This window comes from Eubalaena glacialis, chromosome 9, assembly GCF_028564815.1.
Source record: "Eubalaena glacialis isolate mEubGla1 chromosome 9, mEubGla1.1.hap2.+ XY, whole genome shotgun sequence".
In the NCBI taxonomy this organism is placed as follows: domain Eukaryota; kingdom Metazoa; phylum Chordata; class Mammalia; order Artiodactyla; family Balaenidae; genus Eubalaena; species Eubalaena glacialis.
Genome location: NC_083724.1, coordinates 66,331,606 through 66,349,384, shown reverse-complemented (window position 1 = coordinate 66,349,384; position 17,779 = coordinate 66,331,606). Strand labels below are relative to the sequence as shown.

General features: G+C 36.5%; 2 protein-coding genes across 7 annotated transcripts in view; one reads left to right on the top strand and one right to left on the bottom strand.

The window, feature by feature from the left end:
* The window catches only part of CCDC171 (coiled-coil domain containing 171), a 355,460-nt gene that overhangs the window by 228,424 nt on the left and 109,257 nt on the right, over positions 1–17,779 (bottom strand). For all 6 annotated transcript variants that reach the window (XM_061199072.1, XM_061199071.1, XM_061199076.1 and 3 more), the window contains one exon: positions 2,573–2,675. In XM_061199072.1, coding sequence (XP_061055055.1) covers positions 2,573–2,675 — 103 coding nt within the window. The remainder of the gene's footprint in view (positions 1–2,572; positions 2,676–17,779) is intronic.
* Positions 3,363–4,193, top strand: LOC133097180 (RNA-binding protein 7-like). The gene has a single exon (XM_061199070.1). The coding sequence runs from the start codon at positions 3,372–3,374 to the stop codon at positions 4,170–4,172; it is 801 nt and encodes a 266-aa protein (XP_061055053.1). The 5' UTR covers positions 3,363–3,371; the 3' UTR covers positions 4,173–4,193.

Here is a 17,779-nt window from a genome sequence, read left to right as displayed (position 1 = left end):
TCTCTGGAAAGCCCTTTCCAAGATAACAAAATTAATTTTGTAACAAATTCTAAAGCTGTGCTACCATCACATAGTAAGAATATTTCTATTTGAAATAGATTTTTTCTTAAAGACATATATACTATGAGATATATACATGTTTATATAAACAATCTCACCCACACACACACACACACACACACACACACACACACACACCCTTGAATTATCCTAAGATAAGTTTTTTAATTACTTCATTTCAGGGGAACAAATTATTTGGTCATCTTTGTGTAGTTGAAGCCAGGTCTGATGCAGTAAGGCAATCTCAATTGTTCAGGCGCTTCCATAAAATGTTGAGCAATAAGGTTGATTAACTATATCCCTCTTTGTTAAGTAACAAAAACCCAACCTGAGGTGGTATGAGCAGAAAGGGAGTCCATTATAGTTATACAGGGCTATTTCATGGAAGCCCAGAGCAAAAATAAAATCAAGTCTGAAGCAGGTATGTGAATGAGTCAGGGTATCAGCAGGAAGAAATGGCATACTCAGAAGAGTTCACTGGAAGAAAATTTAATAAAGATATTTACAGAAATGTGAACAGGTTAAGAGAACCAAAAAGATATGATGAGGCACCAAGAACCAGCAAGACTGGAAAACCAGTACCATGGCTTAGGGGGGGTCAACTGGAAGGAACGTTGTTACCATAGTCCAACACAAGCCACAGCTGCGGAAGAGGACCCAACTTGACAGAAGCTGTAGCTGCCAAAAATGAAACCACTGCTAGGAATGCACTGGAGTAGAGGGAGCAGGGGAAATAAACACCCTGACTTTCTTTGCTTTCCTTTCTTCCTCCACCCTCTTAATCTCCTGCTGGTGCACCCACTGTCCAAATCCAACCCCAAAGCCAGAGGGCACAGGAGCCCAGATCATGCAGTCCACAGAGGTCAGCCTCTACAAGGCAAAACAGAGACCATAGGAGAATGATTCTAGGGCAAGTAAAAAGTGAATAACCAGCACAATATGGAAACAAAGACCACTATAACAGTACAAAAATCACTAATTCAGCACACAGTCCCTTTCCCAGGAACACTTTCTCTGTAATATATAGGATGTGCATATATATATGGGAAACTAGGACATTCAAAAAGGATTGTTACTAGGACTTCCCTGGCAGTCCAATGGTTAAGACTCTCCACTTCCACTGCAGACAATTCTTTTTCTATAGGTTTAGTAATAACTTATAAGTTGCTTTATTATCAACTAATTTTAAACCTCAAAGGAGACATGACCTCATTATTCTTAGCTTTTCTAATTCAACTCTGAATATTGAAGCATTAAGATATGCTATGATAATAATTTAACAACTTTTAAAGATCCTAAAACCATTAAACAATGATACATCTCAATAATAAAACAGTACCACTGCAAAAGAAAATTTTACACCCCAAAGCTTTAGCAAATACAATTAAAACGTGGATATCTATATTTTTATGTTACTTGTATACACCTTGATTTTTCCACAGTAACAAACCATGAAACACTAATGCTTTTAGAAAAAGTTTAAATAAAAACAAAGTTAAAAATAGATAATAGCAAATCACACTAAATTTCTAATGGTTCACCAACAGAAATCTGCAGATCCATAATGTGAAAATAGGCCTTGTTCATATCCTTCTGCTTTTTTGAGGACAACAAACTTTCCTGAACTTAAGTGTTTCCTAAAGAACTCATTTGCCAAATATCTGTTTGATTCCTTTAGAAAAAGAGTCTTCAAGCTATTTTAAGGTGTAAGGAATTTAATTTTATATGTTTTTTGAAAAATATAACTGAGTTAGAAAGCAACTAAATAATTTGAGGCTGACAGTATGGCAAAAGAAAATAGGTAGAAAAGTGAAAGTATTTAAGTCAAAGCTACTATAGCACACATAATGGCATACACACAAAATAATTAAGGAAGTAGAAATCATGGAATGGATGGAACTCATTAGCCAACTAATGCTTTTGCTAGTTCCCAAAATATGCCTACCCAATATACAATCTTTATAGTTCTTTATCATATTAAGTGGGCTAATACTAAAACCGAAACATTTTACCTAAGCACTTTTATCTGGAGAGTGTGTATACGGTAGTAGGAAATCAAGGAGAAAACCAGCCTAGAAAGCAATAGTGTAGAATATGCACTGTGTTACAGCCTGTGTCCTACATAACCTTTTGAATGCATGACCTTTAAGTTGCTGAAGGTTGCCTCAGAATTTGGCTCGGTTTGATGGAAACATCTGTTCCCCTTGCAGGTATACTGTAAGGACTTTTTTCTCAGTTGGATTCAGAACACAGCAAGTGAGCCCTTGTCTGTCCAATCATACAGACACCAACACTTGTAAATCAAGTTCTGGGAGGACAACAGCAGGTCCACAGTCCGTCACCCTTTCTTAGCCAGCTAGGCCAACTGACTGCTGTGAGAACTGCTCTTATCATGTCATCAAATCAAAACATGTTGAGATGAGGGACTATAAGAGGCATCTGCAGAATTCCCAAAATGCAGTGACTTTGGAACATTGACAGATGCATCTGTCATTTTATACCTTCAACTAACCTGATGTCCACTGGCCAGACACAGAAAAGCTGTCCAAGATTGATTCCAACTCTTTCACGTTATTTTCACATGTCTCTACTAGAAAAGCCTGGTGCTTCTTAGCCTTTTAATTAAGAAAAAAATTACACATAATAAGGTCACGCATTATAAGAGTAGCAGATTTTTTATGTGAACACATATAGCACAATTAAGTATAAACGAGCTAATAATTACTCCATTCAAATCTATTATTAATAAACTTCTTTCTGTCGTAATCATACCTTTTACTTGGCTTAATGCAACACTGTGTAAGGTCTCAATAACAATTTACTGAGGTCTTAGTGCCTGGCACTATTCTCAGTATTCTAACATAATAATTCTTTTTATCCTCACAACAAATCTATGAGGGAAGGGCTATCATTATCCCAATTTTACAGATAAGGAAACAGAGACACAGAGAAATTAAGGAAAACTTTAAAAGATCACGCTTGCAGTCATGCAGCAAATTGCCAGATGGTGGTCAAAAGTGAATGCAGTATGACCAGTTAGAAGGAACTGGAGCAGTTTACTCAAGAGGTGATGGTAGCTTAGATTAGGGTCTTAGCAGAGCAAAAGGGGTGTGGGGTGTATGCACTGAAGGATGTTGGGGGGGTGTATACTTAGAAGGTGGAATGGGCAACCTTGGTAACACTGCACTGGGTTAGATGATATTGACTAGATTGGATTGGATTGGACTGGATTAGATGAGATTGGAAAAGTGCTCAGATAAAATGAGGAGTCAAGACTGATCCCACTTTTTCGGGAGGGGGGCGATGCTGAGATGGAGGCGGTGGCAGCCGAAGCGGATCGTACTCTCTTTGTGGGCAACCTTGAAACGAAAGTGACAGAGGAGCTGCTTTTCGAGCTTTTCCACCAGGCTGGGCCAGTAATAAAAGTGAAAATTCCAAAAGATAAGGATGGTAAACCAAAGCAGTTTGCATTTGTGAATTTCAAACATGAAGTATCTGTTCCTTATGCCATAAATCTGCTTAACGGAATCAAACTTTATGGGAGGCCCATCAAAATTCAGTTTAGATCAGGAAGTAGCCATGCCTCACAGGAGGTCAGTCTGTCATATCCCCAGCATCATGTTGGAAGTTCAAGCCCTAGTTCCACATCTCCTAGCAGGTGTGAAAGGACAGTGGATAACAAGACTCCATCAGCACCGATAATTCAAAGATCTTTTTCTTCTTCAGAAAATTTTCAGAGACAAGCAGTGATGAACAGTGTTTTGAGAAAGATGTCATATGGAGGGAAATTTGGTTCTCCACATCTGGATCAACCAGGATTTTCCCCATCAGTTCAGTCACATAATCATACTTTTAACCAGTCTTCAACCTCCCAGTGGTGCCAAGATACACCATTATCACGGCAAAAAGTCAGACAGAATTCTCATCCCTACATAGTGGATAGACATTATAGCCGTGAACAGCTTTACACTGATCATGAGTCTGACTATCATTACAGAGGAAACAGAGATGATTTCTTCTATGAAGAGAGAAATCACGATGGCTGGAGCCATGACTATGATAACAGAAGAGACAGTGGTAGAGATGGAAAATGGCGCTCATCTCGACACTAACAAGTGTTAAAAGGATGTTTTCATAGGGTCTTTCTAGGCCCTTTTTCTTAAGTTGTTTCTGGGAATGTTTTCTTAAAACAACTCTATAGAGCAGCTTTACAAGTTGCCACATTTCTTTAAAAAATTTTTTAAACCTAACTGCAGTCCAATACAGAAATGAGAAGAATTGTGGTTCAGGTTTTATTACATTAATAACATTTCACCTTAGGGTTTTAAGAAGAGGAAAGAGTTTTATGCAAAAGAAAGTGCCACAATTCCTAATCATTTTAGACAATTGAGGAACGGATGTATTATATCGATTAGTTGTATTATGAAGCAAATATTTTAATTATCTGTTATCTTTTTGTATTGCAAGAAGTTTCTTGTTAGGGAATCAGATTTTTGGTGTATATAATGTAAAACATTCAAGTTGACAGTCTGAAATGACTCAGTATTTTGTTAATAAATGAGAAAATGTAAATTCAGTGATACATTTTACTAACATTTGAGAAAACCTTTTGGTCAAGTTTGGGGATAAATCATATTATTTAACTTCTTAGAGAACTTAAGTGCAAGTTCTGTGACATGATCTTGAGTTTTATCATAAGTGAGCATACAGGTATACATCTACACTTGCTATTTCATTATAAAATTTTAGAATTTGCTCATTAAATCATGTTCGATGTATGACTGAAGTCACTCAGGAAGTTAAATATCTCTAAATGTATTTTTTTACAGTAAAACTACAGTGTTAATGTAAATCTTTTTATGGAAAAACAAAAATGTAAATGTATAGTCAGATAAAATGGTAAAGTGTTTTACTGAAAGTATTCTTTTTTGGGAAAAAAAGGTTCACGAAACCTTTAAGTGCTGCCTCTATCACTCAAATTTCTAAAATTATGACATTTTCAAAGTGCTCAGGACAAGTGTACAAGGACACATTTTATTATGGAGACTGTACAGGTTGCTTTCTGTTTTTGTTTGAACATTTGAAAGAATTTAGTCTAAAACACTTTGATTTAAAAATTTTAAAATCTTGTTTAACAAAACTTTTATGTATCAAGATGCTGTTTCCCTTTCATCGTAGACCTTGCTTATAAAAATTCATTCCTGGGCTTCCCTGGTGGCACAATGGTTAAGAATCCACCTGCCAGGACCTCAGAAAAAGAGTGGAGGCAAAAATCGAGAAGATGCAAGAAATGTTTAAAAAAGACCTAGAAGAATTAAAGAACAAACAGAGATAAACAATACAATAACTGAAATGAAAACTACACTAGAAGGAATCAATAGCAGAATAACTGAGGCAGAAAAACGGATAAGTGACCTGGAAGACAGAATGGTGGAATTCACTGCTGCGGAACAGAATAAAGAAAAAAGAATGAAAAGAAATGAAGAAAGCCTAAGAGACCTCTGGGACAACATTAAACGCAACAACATTCGCGTTATAGGGGTCCCAGAAGGAGAAGAGAGACAGAAAGGACCAGAGAAAATATTTGAAGAGATTATAGTCAAAAACTTCCCTAACATGGGAAAGGAAATAGCCACCCAAGTCCAGGGAGCGCAGCGAGTCCCATACAGGATAAACCCTAGGAGAAACATGCCGAGACACATAGTAATCAAATTGGCAAAAATAAAAGACAAAGAAAAATTATTGAAAGCAGCAAGGGAAAAACGACAAATAACATACAAGGGAACTCCCATAAGGTTAACAGCTGATTTCTCAGCAGAAACTCTACAAGCCAGAAGGGAGTGGCATGATATGCTTAAAGTGATGAAAGGGAATAACTTACAACCAAGATTACTCTACCTGGCAAGGATCACATTCAGATTCGATGGAGAAATCAAAAGTTTTACAGACAAGCAAAAGCTAAGAGAATTCAGCACCACCAAACCAGCTCTACAACAAATGCTAAAGGAACTTCTCTAAGTAGGAAACACAAGAGAAGAAAAGGATCTACAAAAACAAACCCAAAACAGTTAAGAAAATGGTCATAGGAACATACATATCGATAATTACCTTAAACGTGAATGGATTAAATGATCCAACCAAAAGACACAGGCTTGCTGAATGGATACAAAAACAAGACCCATATATATGCTGTCTACAAGAGACCACTTCAGACCTAGGGACACATACAGACTGAAAGTGAGGGGATGGAAAAAGATATTCCATGCAAATGGAAATCAAAAGAAAGCTGGAGTAGCTATACTCATATCAGATAAAATAGACTTTAAAATAAAGAATGTTTCAAGAGACAAGGAAGGACACTACATAATGATCAAGGGATCAATCCAAGAAGACATAACAATTATAAATATATATGCACCCAACATAGAAGCACCTCAATACATAAGGCAACTGCTAACAGCTCTAAAAGAGGAAATCGACAGTAACACAATAATAGTGGGGGACTTTAACACCTCACTTACACCAATGGACAGATCAGCCAAAATGAAAATAAATAAGGAAACAGAAGCTTTAAATGACACAATAGACCAGATAGATTTAATTGATATTTATAGGACATTCCATCCAAAAACAGCAGATTACACTTTCTTCTCAAGTGTGCATGGAACATTCTCCAGGATAGATCACATCTTGGGTCACAAAGCAAGCCTCAGTAAATTTAAGAAAACTGAAATCATGCCAAGCATCTTTTCTAACCACAACGCTATGAGATTAGAAATGAATTACAGGGAAAAAAACGTAAAAAACACAAACACATGGAGGCTAAACAAAACATTACTAAACAACCAAGAGATCACTGAAGAAATCAAAGAGGAAATCAAAAAAAAAAAACCTAGAGACAAATGACAATGAAAATACGATGATCCAAAACCTATGGGATGCAGCAAAAGCAGTCCTAAGAGGGAAGTTTACAGCAATACAAGCCTACCTCAAGAAACAAGAAAAATCTCAAATAAACAATCTAACCTTACACCTAAAGGAACTAGAGAAAGAAGAAAAAACAAAACCCAAAGTTAGCAGAAGGAAAGAAATCATAAAGATCAGAGCAGAAATAAATGAAATAGAAACAAAGAAAACAATAGCAAAGATCAATAAAACTAAAAGCTAGTTCTTTGAGAAGATAAACAAAATTGAAAAACCATTAGCCAGACTCATCAAGAAAAAGAGGGAGAAGCCTCAAATCAATAAAATTATAAATGAAAAAGGAGAAGTTACAACAGACAGCGCAGAAATACAAAGCATCCTAAGAAACTACTACAAGCAACTCTATGCCAGTAAAATGGACAACCTGGAAGAAATGGACAAATTCTTAGAAAGGTATAACCTTCCAAGACTGAACCAGGAAGAAATAGAAAATATGAACAGACCAATCACAAGTAATGAAATTGAAACTCTGATTAAAAATCTTCCAACAAACAAAAGTCCAGGACCAGATGGCTTCACAGGTGAATTCTATCAAACATTTAGAGAAGAGCTAACACCCATCCTTCTCAAACTCTTCCAAAAAATGGCAGAGGAAGGAACACTCCCAAACTCATTCTATGAGGCCACCATAACCCTGATACCAAAACTAGACAAAGATACTACAAAAAAAGAAAATTACAGACCAATATCACTGATGAATATAGATGCAAAAATCCTCAACAAAATACTAGCAAACAGAACCCAACAACACATTAAAAGGATCATACACCATGATCAAGTGGGATTTAGCCCTGCGATGCAAGGATTCTTCAATATACGCAAATCAATCAATGTGATACACCATATTAACAAAATGAAGAATAAAAACCATATGATCATCTCAATAGGTGCAGAAAAAGCTTTAGAAAAAAATCAACACCCATTTATGATAAAAACTCTCCAGAATGTGGGCACAGAGGGAACCAACCTCAACATAATAAAGGTCATATACGACAAACCCACAGCAAACATCATTCTCAATGGTGAAGAACTGAAAGCATTTCCTCTAAGATCAGGAACGAGACAAGGATGTCCACTCTCACCACTATTATTCAACATAGTTTTGGAAGTCCTAGCCATGGCAATCAGAGAAGAAAAAGAAATAAAAGGAATACAAATTGGAAAAGAAGAAGTAAAACTGTCACTGTTTGCAGATGACATGATACTATACATAGAGAATCCTAATAATGCCACCAGAAAACTACTAGAGCTAATCAATGAATTTGGTAAAGTTGCAGGATACAAAATTAATGCACAGAAATCTCTTGCATTCCTATACACTAATGATGAAAAATCTGAAAGAGAAATTATGGAAACACTCCCATTTACCATTGCAACAAAAAGAATAAAATACCTAGGAATAAACCTACCTAGGGAGACAAAAGACCTGTATGCAGAAAACTATAAGACACTGATGAAAGAAATTAAAGATGATACCAACAGATGGAGAGTATACCATGTTCTTGGATTGGAAGAATCAATATTGTGAAAATGACTATACTACCCAAAGCAATCTACAGATTCAATGCAATCCCTATCAAGTTACCGATGGCATTTTTTACGGAACTAGAACAAATCATCTTAAAATTTGTATGGAGACACAAAAGACCCCGAATAGCCAAAGCAGTCTTGAGGGAAAAAAAACGGAGCTGGAGGAATCAGACTCCCTGACTTCAGACTATACTACAAAGCTACAGTCATCAAGACAATATGGTACTGGCTCAAAAACAGAAACATAGATCAATGGAACAAGATAGAAAACCCAGAGATAAACCCACGCACCTGTGGTCAACTAACTTATGACCATTGTATATAAAAGATACACAATGGAGAAAAGACAGTCTCTTCAATAAGTGGTGCTGGGAAAACTGGACAGCTACATGTAAAAGAATGAAATTAGAACCCTCCCTAACACCATACACAAAAGTAAACTCAAAATGGATTAGAGACCTAAATGTAAGACCAGACACTGTAAAACTCTTAGAGGAAAACATAGGAAGAACACTCTTTGACATAAACCACAGCAAGATCTTTTTTGATCCACCTCCTAGAGTAATGGAAATAAAAACAAAAATAAACAAATGGGACCTAATGAAACTTCAAAGCTTTTGCACAGCAAAGGAAACCATAAACAAGACGAAAAGACAACCCTCAGAATGGGAGAAAATATTTGCAAACGAATCAACGGACAAAGGATTAATCTCCAAAATATATAAACAGCTCATGCAGCTCAATATTAAAGAAACAAACAACCCAATCCAAAAATGGGCAGAAGACCTAAATAGACATTTCTCCAAAGAAGACATACAGATAGCCAAGAAACACATGAAAAGCTGCTCAACATCACTAATTATTAGAGAAATGCAAATCAAAACTACAATGAGGTATCACCTCACACCAGTTAGAATGGGCATCATCAGAAAATCTACAAACAACAAATGCTGGAGAAGGTGTGGAGAAAAGGGAACCCTCTTGCACTGTTGGTGGGAATGTAAATTGATACAGCCACTATGGAGAACAGTATGGAGATTCCTTAAAAGACTAAAAATAGAATTACCATATGACCCAGCAATCCCACTACTGGGCATATACCCAGAGAAAACCATAATTCAAAAAGACACATGCACCCCAGTGTTCATTGCAGCACTGTTTACAATAGCCAGGTCATGGAAGCAACCTAAATGCCCACTGACAGATGAATGGATAAAGAAGTTGTGGTACATATATACAATGGAATATTACTCCGCCATGAATAAGGAACAAAACTGGGTTATTTGTAGAGACATTGATGGACCTAGAGACTGTCATACAGAGTGAAGTAAGTCAGAAAGAGAAAAACAAATATTGTATATTAACGCATATATGTGGAATCTAGAAAAATGGCAAAGATGAACCGGTTTGCAGGGCAGAAGTTGAGACACAGATGTAGAGAACAAACGTATGGACACCAAGGCGGGAAAACTGCGGTGGGGTGGGGATGGTGGTGTGCTGAATGGGCGATTGGGATTGACATGTATACACTGATGTGTATAAAATTGATGACTAATAAGAACCTGCAGTATAAGAAAACAAACAAAAAACTAATACTAAACTTTCATTGGGTTATTTGTATGGAAATATGTTAATATAAATGTTTCAGACATTACATGAAATGTCTAAAAATCTTATGTTCTCGTATAATGTTATAAGTCATAATTCTAGTTATTACTTTAAAATGTATATCTCAGAAATAACTAAATTTCCTTGTCAATTGCATTATTATGAACTTTCATCAAATCTTTAACCGTGGTCATTTTTAAGTCTTTTGTCATTTACAGACAGTTCTGGGTGTACTCTGATGCTTTTGCAAAACTGTTCCTATAAAAGGGTTTCATCTTCAAGGAATTCATGGAAAAGACTCTGACAAGTACAGGTTTCTGGTAACTGACTATATTGCTGAACTGAATGAATAAGCAGTTTCAGAACTCTAATGGAAAACTGATGAATTCATAAAAGTGCTAACAAAAGATCAAGATGAGAAAAAAAAAATTAATTACATGGGACTGAGTGAACTGATGAGGATGATTATAATTTTTGTGACTTTCTGTTTGAATTAAAAAAAAAAAATCCCACAAGGACTCAGAGGCAAAAAACATACAAATCAATTTTCACTGCAAAGTAAAGGAGCTGTTACAGTGGAGGATTACTGGATTGAATGTCAATATTATGACATAGTATGAGTGTGTTTCCTGTTTGGTAATTGCAGTCACTGTTGCTTTTGTTGTGGCCATCCATTTACAATGCTTGGTGTCAGTTTATTTATCTCTTGTAAAAATAAAATACAGTGTGTGTGTGTGAAAAAAAAAACAACAACAAAAAAGAAACATTTATACAGAAAATCTGATGGAATCCACAAAAAGTTACAAGAATCATAAGTGAGTTTAGCAATGCTGTAGAATATAACATCAAAATTGAAATTCTATTTCTATATAGAAGTGAATAATAAGAAACTTAATTTTTTAAATACCACTTATAATATTATAAGTAAATATGATATAGTTAGGAATAAATCTGACAAAAAAGGTGCAAGACCTGTGTACTACAAACTTCAAAACATTGCTGAAATTTTAAAGGGCTTAAATAAATGGAGAGATATACAATTTCAACGGTCAAATGACTCAATATTGTTAAGATATCAATTCTTCCCAATATGATCTATAGATACAATACACTAAGGATACAAGAAAAAAAAAAAAAAAGAATCCGCCTGCCAATGCAGGGGACACGGGTTCGAGCCCTGGTCCAGGAAGATCCCACATGCCACAGAGCAACTAAGCCCGTGCGCCACAACCACTGAGCCTGTGCTCTACAGCCCGTGAGCCACAACTGCTGAAGCCCGCGTACCTAGAGCCCATGCTCCGCAACAAGAGAAGCCACCACAACAAGAAGCCCGCATCGGGCTTCCATGGTGGCGCAGTGGTTGAGAATCTGCCTGCCAATGCAGGGGACACGGGTTCAGGCCCTGGTCTGGGAAGATCCCACATGCCGCGGAGCAACTAGGCCCGTGAGCCACAATTACTGAGCCTGCGCGTCTGGAGCCTGTGCTCCGCAACAAGAGAGGCCGCGATAGTGAGAGGCCCACGCACCATGATGAAGAGTGGCCCCCACTTGCCACAGCTAGAGGAAGCCCTTGCACAGAAACGAAGACCCAACACAGTCAAAAATAAATAAATTAATTAATTAATTAATTATTTTAAAAAACGTAAAAAATAAAATTAAAATAAAATAAAATAAAAAAAGAAGCCCGTGCACCTCAACGAAGAGTAGCCCCCGCTCACCGCAACTAGAGAAAGTCCGCGTGCAGCAACGAAGACCCAACGCAGCCAAAAATAAATAAATTTTAAAAAAAAAAGACTGATCCCAAGGTTTTGGACTAGAAGAACTGGGCGTATTTCAGTACTTCAGTGAGAACAACGGAAGTAGAAAAGGTCTTATTTTGGCTATTTCAGTTTATTTATTTGTTTGCTTGTTTTGGCAGGGAGTGTAAATCATAAATTCTGTTTTGATCATATTCCATTAAAATACCTTTACGAGACTCCCAGCACCAGTAGAATACCTGGCAAATAACAGACCCTAAATATATTTGAATTAACAAAGAACAAATCAAGTAGAAAAATACAGGAGGCAGCTGGACATACTGGTATAAAGCTCAGAAGAGAGGTCAGATATAGGCTTGGGAATCATCTAGGGATATGTGAAGCTTGCCTTGAGAGTGTTTGATGGGAAGAGAAAAGAACCTTGGATAAAGACTAAGGAACTCCAGAATTTAACACTTAGAAAAGAAAAAGTCAGCAAAGAAGACTGGAAAAGGAGGAAGAAAAACAGAAGAGGATAATGTCATGAAAACCAAGATTAAAAAAACATTTCAATGTCACCTGTCCAATGTCCAATGTCACAGAATATTCAAGCAAAATGGAGACTAACAAGTGTTCACCAGACATGGAAGTCACTGGTGACCATGATGAAATCTGTTATAACCCAGACTAGAACAGGTCAAAGGAGGAGTAAGCCTGTACTTGTTTGTCTTAATTTAGTGAGAGATAAGTAAATGGAAACGGGAAGTTTAGACAACACTTTCTTTGGTAAGAAGAGAAGGGGAGATAAAGGGCAGTAGTTGGAAAGAAGAGTAGGGATGGAGGAGAGTTTTGGTTTTTTTAATAAGTGAGAAACTTAAGCATGTTTAAAAGCTGACGAGATAGAGGCACCAATAAAGGAATGCTTATAGAAACAGAAGAAATGGATATAGATATTACAGGACAAAATTCATCTGTAAAATATGCAAAACTAATAATTCTTTCTTTAGACATCAGTTCAATTATCACTTTTTTGGAAAAGCTATCTTTTACTCCCTGAGTATATCAATTCCCTCTATTAGAATCTTCTCAGCACTTATTAGAGTTGTAATTCCACATTTATTTGAGTAGGTCTTTTATTAATGTCTATCTCATTGAATTCAAGCTCAATAAAAATATGGTCTTTTATTTTTTGTCCTCATCAATGTATCCCCAGCACCTAGACAATACTGAGTAGATAAAATAAGAGTTAAATATCATATTAAACATGCTACCAACATGCCATCAACAGAAGATTGTTAAATCAATTAGGATTCATCCACAATGACTTTAAATAGAAGGAGGAAGCTCTTCTTCATATCTTAATATGGAAAGATCTCTAAGCTATATCTTGGAGTTAAAAACAAAAGAGGAGGTGGAAAAGGTATGTTCTACTATAAAATAAACGATCCAATGTCCAACTGAAAGCCCTCTGAGTTGGGAAGTAAAACCAAACAAACAAAAACAAAACAAGACTTTAAATTTTCTGCATTAGCATATCATTAGTAACATGCTTTTAATGTCGTCATATTAAACAAGTTAATATCGGGGGAAAAAAGAGAACAGTACATTTAATATGCTACCATTTTACTATTTGTGTAAAATTCATGTGTGTGTGTATGTGTGCATATCTGTAAATGTAGAGAGAATCGCTACACAGAATCACAAGAAAGTAGTAACTAGGGTTGCCTCTGGGAAGAGAATCTTGGTGGCCAAAGGTTGGGAATTTTACTTTTCACTGTATAACCTTTTATCTTCGAAATCTTGTATTATGTGTACCTATTACATTCAAAATTCAATTAGATTTTTGAAAAACTGCAAATAAAACAAGCCAACAAACAAACAAAAAACACTTTCCCATGGCAAATAAGCATGCATATTGTTAATGTGTTAGGAAACACTATGAGGACCAATTGAGCAAAGAGGCCCAAATGAAGATTTCTGGATATTATCAAAGTACTGACTCACAGACCAACGTAAGATTCATATCCATAGAAAAAGAAACACCAAATTTTAGTTACTAAAAAATTAAATATGTAAAAGAGTCAAAATGGAATATATTATTACCAATGGGCACCAATCAAAGTTTATCTGAAAAAACATAGTATTTATAAAGCACCAATTATATATATGTGATAATACACTGTAAAGTTATTTTTAATCATGACTTTTAATTATTAAACATTTAAGTATTCTATTAAATTCTTTGAGTTTATCTATATTATCCTTGTAGTAAAAAATCAAGCAATTGAGAAAAAGAGAAGATAACTCAATCCTCATAGGTACGTTTTATTCAGTTTGCTTTATAATTATAGAAATCTTAATATATAATTTTATATATAATAAAACTATATTTTATATAATAAAAATTTTATTTATATAAATATATATTATATACAATTTTAAATTCAAATAGGATCATAGTATATAACTTATTTTTTCATCCATAGTAGGTCTCTTAACACCTTTCCACATCACATTTTTTCAGTTGCATAGCACTCCATTGTTTAGATGAATTAATTTATCCACTGTAAATGAATTTAACCAGTCCCCTACTGCTAAGATTTATAGGTTATTCGCATTTTTTCTACTAGTGACAATACTACAATATACATCCTTACATGTGTACTTCTATATCTTTGCATGCACATTCAAGTATATCTACTCAATAAACTCCTAGAAATAAATTTGATGGGTAAAGGGGTATGTACAACTATTTCTAGACAAGGGTTATCAAATTGCTCTCTAAAGAGTCCAACTTGTGTAAACTACCATGAACAGCAGAAGTGCCTATTTCCCCATACCTTTCCAATGGTAAGCATTATCAACTTATTTTACTGTGCATTTCTTTAATTTTAAATAAGATTAAGCATTTTTTCATTTGCTTATGAGCCACCTGTATTTCTTTATCTGTAAACTGCCTTTTCATGTGCCCATTTCTATATTACATTGGCCACATTTTCCATAGTGATTTATTACAGTCCTTTGCAAATTATGGAAACAATCCCTTTGTCATACATGTTGCAAATCATTATTGCCAATTTGTCATCTGCCTTCTGACTACATTCTTAGAAACAAAAATTTTTTAGGTAATCAAATTTATCAATAATTTGCTTTGGGACTTCTAGATTTTGTGTCGTACTTTCCTTGCTCCAAGATTATAAAACACTTAAATTCCCTTTTTCTTCTGCTGCTTTTTTTTTTTATTGGAGTAAAATTGCTTTACAATGTTGTGTTAGTTTCTGTTGTACAATGAAGTAAATCAGCTATATGTATACCTATATCTCCTCCCTCTTTATCTTCCTCTTTTATGACTCTGATCAATCTAGAATTTGTTTGATATAAGCAATATGGCAGGGACTTAGTTATATTGTTTCCTCTTATGTATAGCCAGTTATTTAAAAACTATTTATGAGATAATCTATCTTTATACATTGATTTGGCATACTGTATGACATTGTGATTTATAATAAGGAATATATATTTGATCTTCACCCATGGTTCCTGGCACATAGCTCTTAAAACCCTTGTAATTTCCCGTATAAGAGCCATAAAGGCATTTTTTGTTATACTATTTAGTTCTGCTCCCAGTTCCCGAAATAGCTTCAGAGTGATAAAGGTGAAATGGGTGTCAAAATTCCTTTCAACCACATCTGAGTTTTATGTTAATGAGTTGATTTTTGGAAAGACCCTAGATAACCTAAGGATGGGGGCTGGTTGCCAGGGGAACCAACCATGTGATTAGAAGGTTGGAACTTTCAGCTCCACCCCCGCCAACCTCCTGGGAGGAGAGAGAAGCTAGAGGTTGAATCAATCACCAATGGCTGGCTTCACTGGTGGTGCAGTGGTTAAGAATCCACCTGCCAAGGCAGGGGACACGGGTTCGATCCCTGGTCCAGGAAGATCCCACATGCCACGAAGCAACTAAGCCCGCGAGCCACAACTACTGAGCCTGTGTGCCACAACTACTGAAGCCCACATGCCTAGAGCCCATGCTCTGCAACAAGAGAAGCCACAGCAATGAGGAGCCCGTGCACCAACACAAAGAGCAGCCGCCACTCGCCGCAGCTAGAGAAAGCCCGCGCACGGCAACGAAGACCCAATGCAGCAAAAATAAATAAATAAATGAATAAAATCACCAATGGCCAGTGATTTAATCAATCATGCCTACATAATGAAGCCTCCATGAAAACGCAGAAGAATGGGGTTCCAGGAGATTCTGGATTGGGAAACACCTGGAGATGCCGGTAGGATGGCATACCCAGAGAGCATGGAAGCTCAGAGACTCTTCCCACATACCTTGTCCTATGCCGTTCCCGAGTTATACTTTTATAAAAACAAACAAACCTGCAATCTAGTAAATAAACTGTTTTCCTATGAAACACTTGCAACTGGCCTCTGAGGGTGTGTGTGTGTGTGTGTGTGTGTGTGTGTGTGTGTGTGTGTGTGTGTGTGTGTGTGTGTGTGTAGGGAAGGGGGGAGGGGGGAGCAGTCTTATGGAACCGAATTCTTAACTTGTGGGATCTGACACTATCTCCAGGTACATAATGTCAGAATTGAGTTCAATTGTAGGACACGTAGCTGGTGTGGCAGAATTGCTTGGTGTGGGGAAATCTACACACACTTGGTGTGACTGCCAGTGTTCTGTGTGAGCAACGTTGCATGTAGAGAGAGGAGACACATGAGTATGTTCTTCCTCAGAGCTGAAGTTTTTTCCTTTATGCATGCAACTTTATCACATATTAAATTCCCATACATATTCATAGCTATTTTTTTTAAAGATTTATTGATTGATTGATTGATTGATTGCTATGTTGGGTCTTCGCTTCTGCGCTAGGGCTTTCTCCAGTTGCGGCAAGCGGGGGCCACTCCTCATAGCAGTGCGCGGGCCTCTCACTATCGTGGCCTCTCCTGTTGCGGAGCACAGGCTCCAGACGCGCAGGCTCAGCAGCTGTGGCCCACGGGCCCAGTTGCTCCGCGGCATGTGGGATCCTCCCAGACCAGGGCCCGAACCCGTGTCCCCTGCATTAGCAGGCAGACTCTCAACCACTGCGCCACCAGGGAAGCCCCATAGCTATTTTTGAACTCTCTGTTTCATTGATTTCTCTATTTTGTCAGTATCAATTCTTAATTATGGTAACTTTATTTTTTATTTTTACTAAGATATAATTGACATAACATATAATTCACCCAATTAAAGTGTACAATTCAATGTTTTTAGTATATTCACAGAATTGTGCCATCATAACCACAGTCTAAATTTAGAACACTGTTGTCCCCACTAAAATATATGCCATATGCATTGACTGCCACTCTCCATTCTCCCATTTCCACTCCCAGCCCCTGAGCAACCACCATTCTTATGTCTGTTTCTATAGATTTGCCTATTCTGGACACTTCATATAAATGCAATCATAAAATACAGCCTTTTATGACTGACTTCTTTCACAAAGAATAATATTTTCAAGGTTCATCTCTGTTATAATATATATAAGTATTTTGTTTATTTTTATTGCTAAATAATATTACATCATAGGGATAAGTCACATTTTATTTATCCATTCATCAGTTGAAAAACATTTGGGTTGTTTCCACTTTTTGGTTATTATGAATAATGCTGCTACAAACATCCATGTACAGGTTTTTATGTGGATGTATGTTTTCATTTCTCCTGGGTATATACCTAGGAGTGAAACTACTGAGTCTTATGGGCACTCCAGGTTTAACTTTTTTAAAACCTGCCAAATGTTTTTCCAAAGAGGCTTCCATTTTTTACCTTCCCACCAGCAAAGTGTGAGGATTCCAACTTCTCCACATGTTCACCA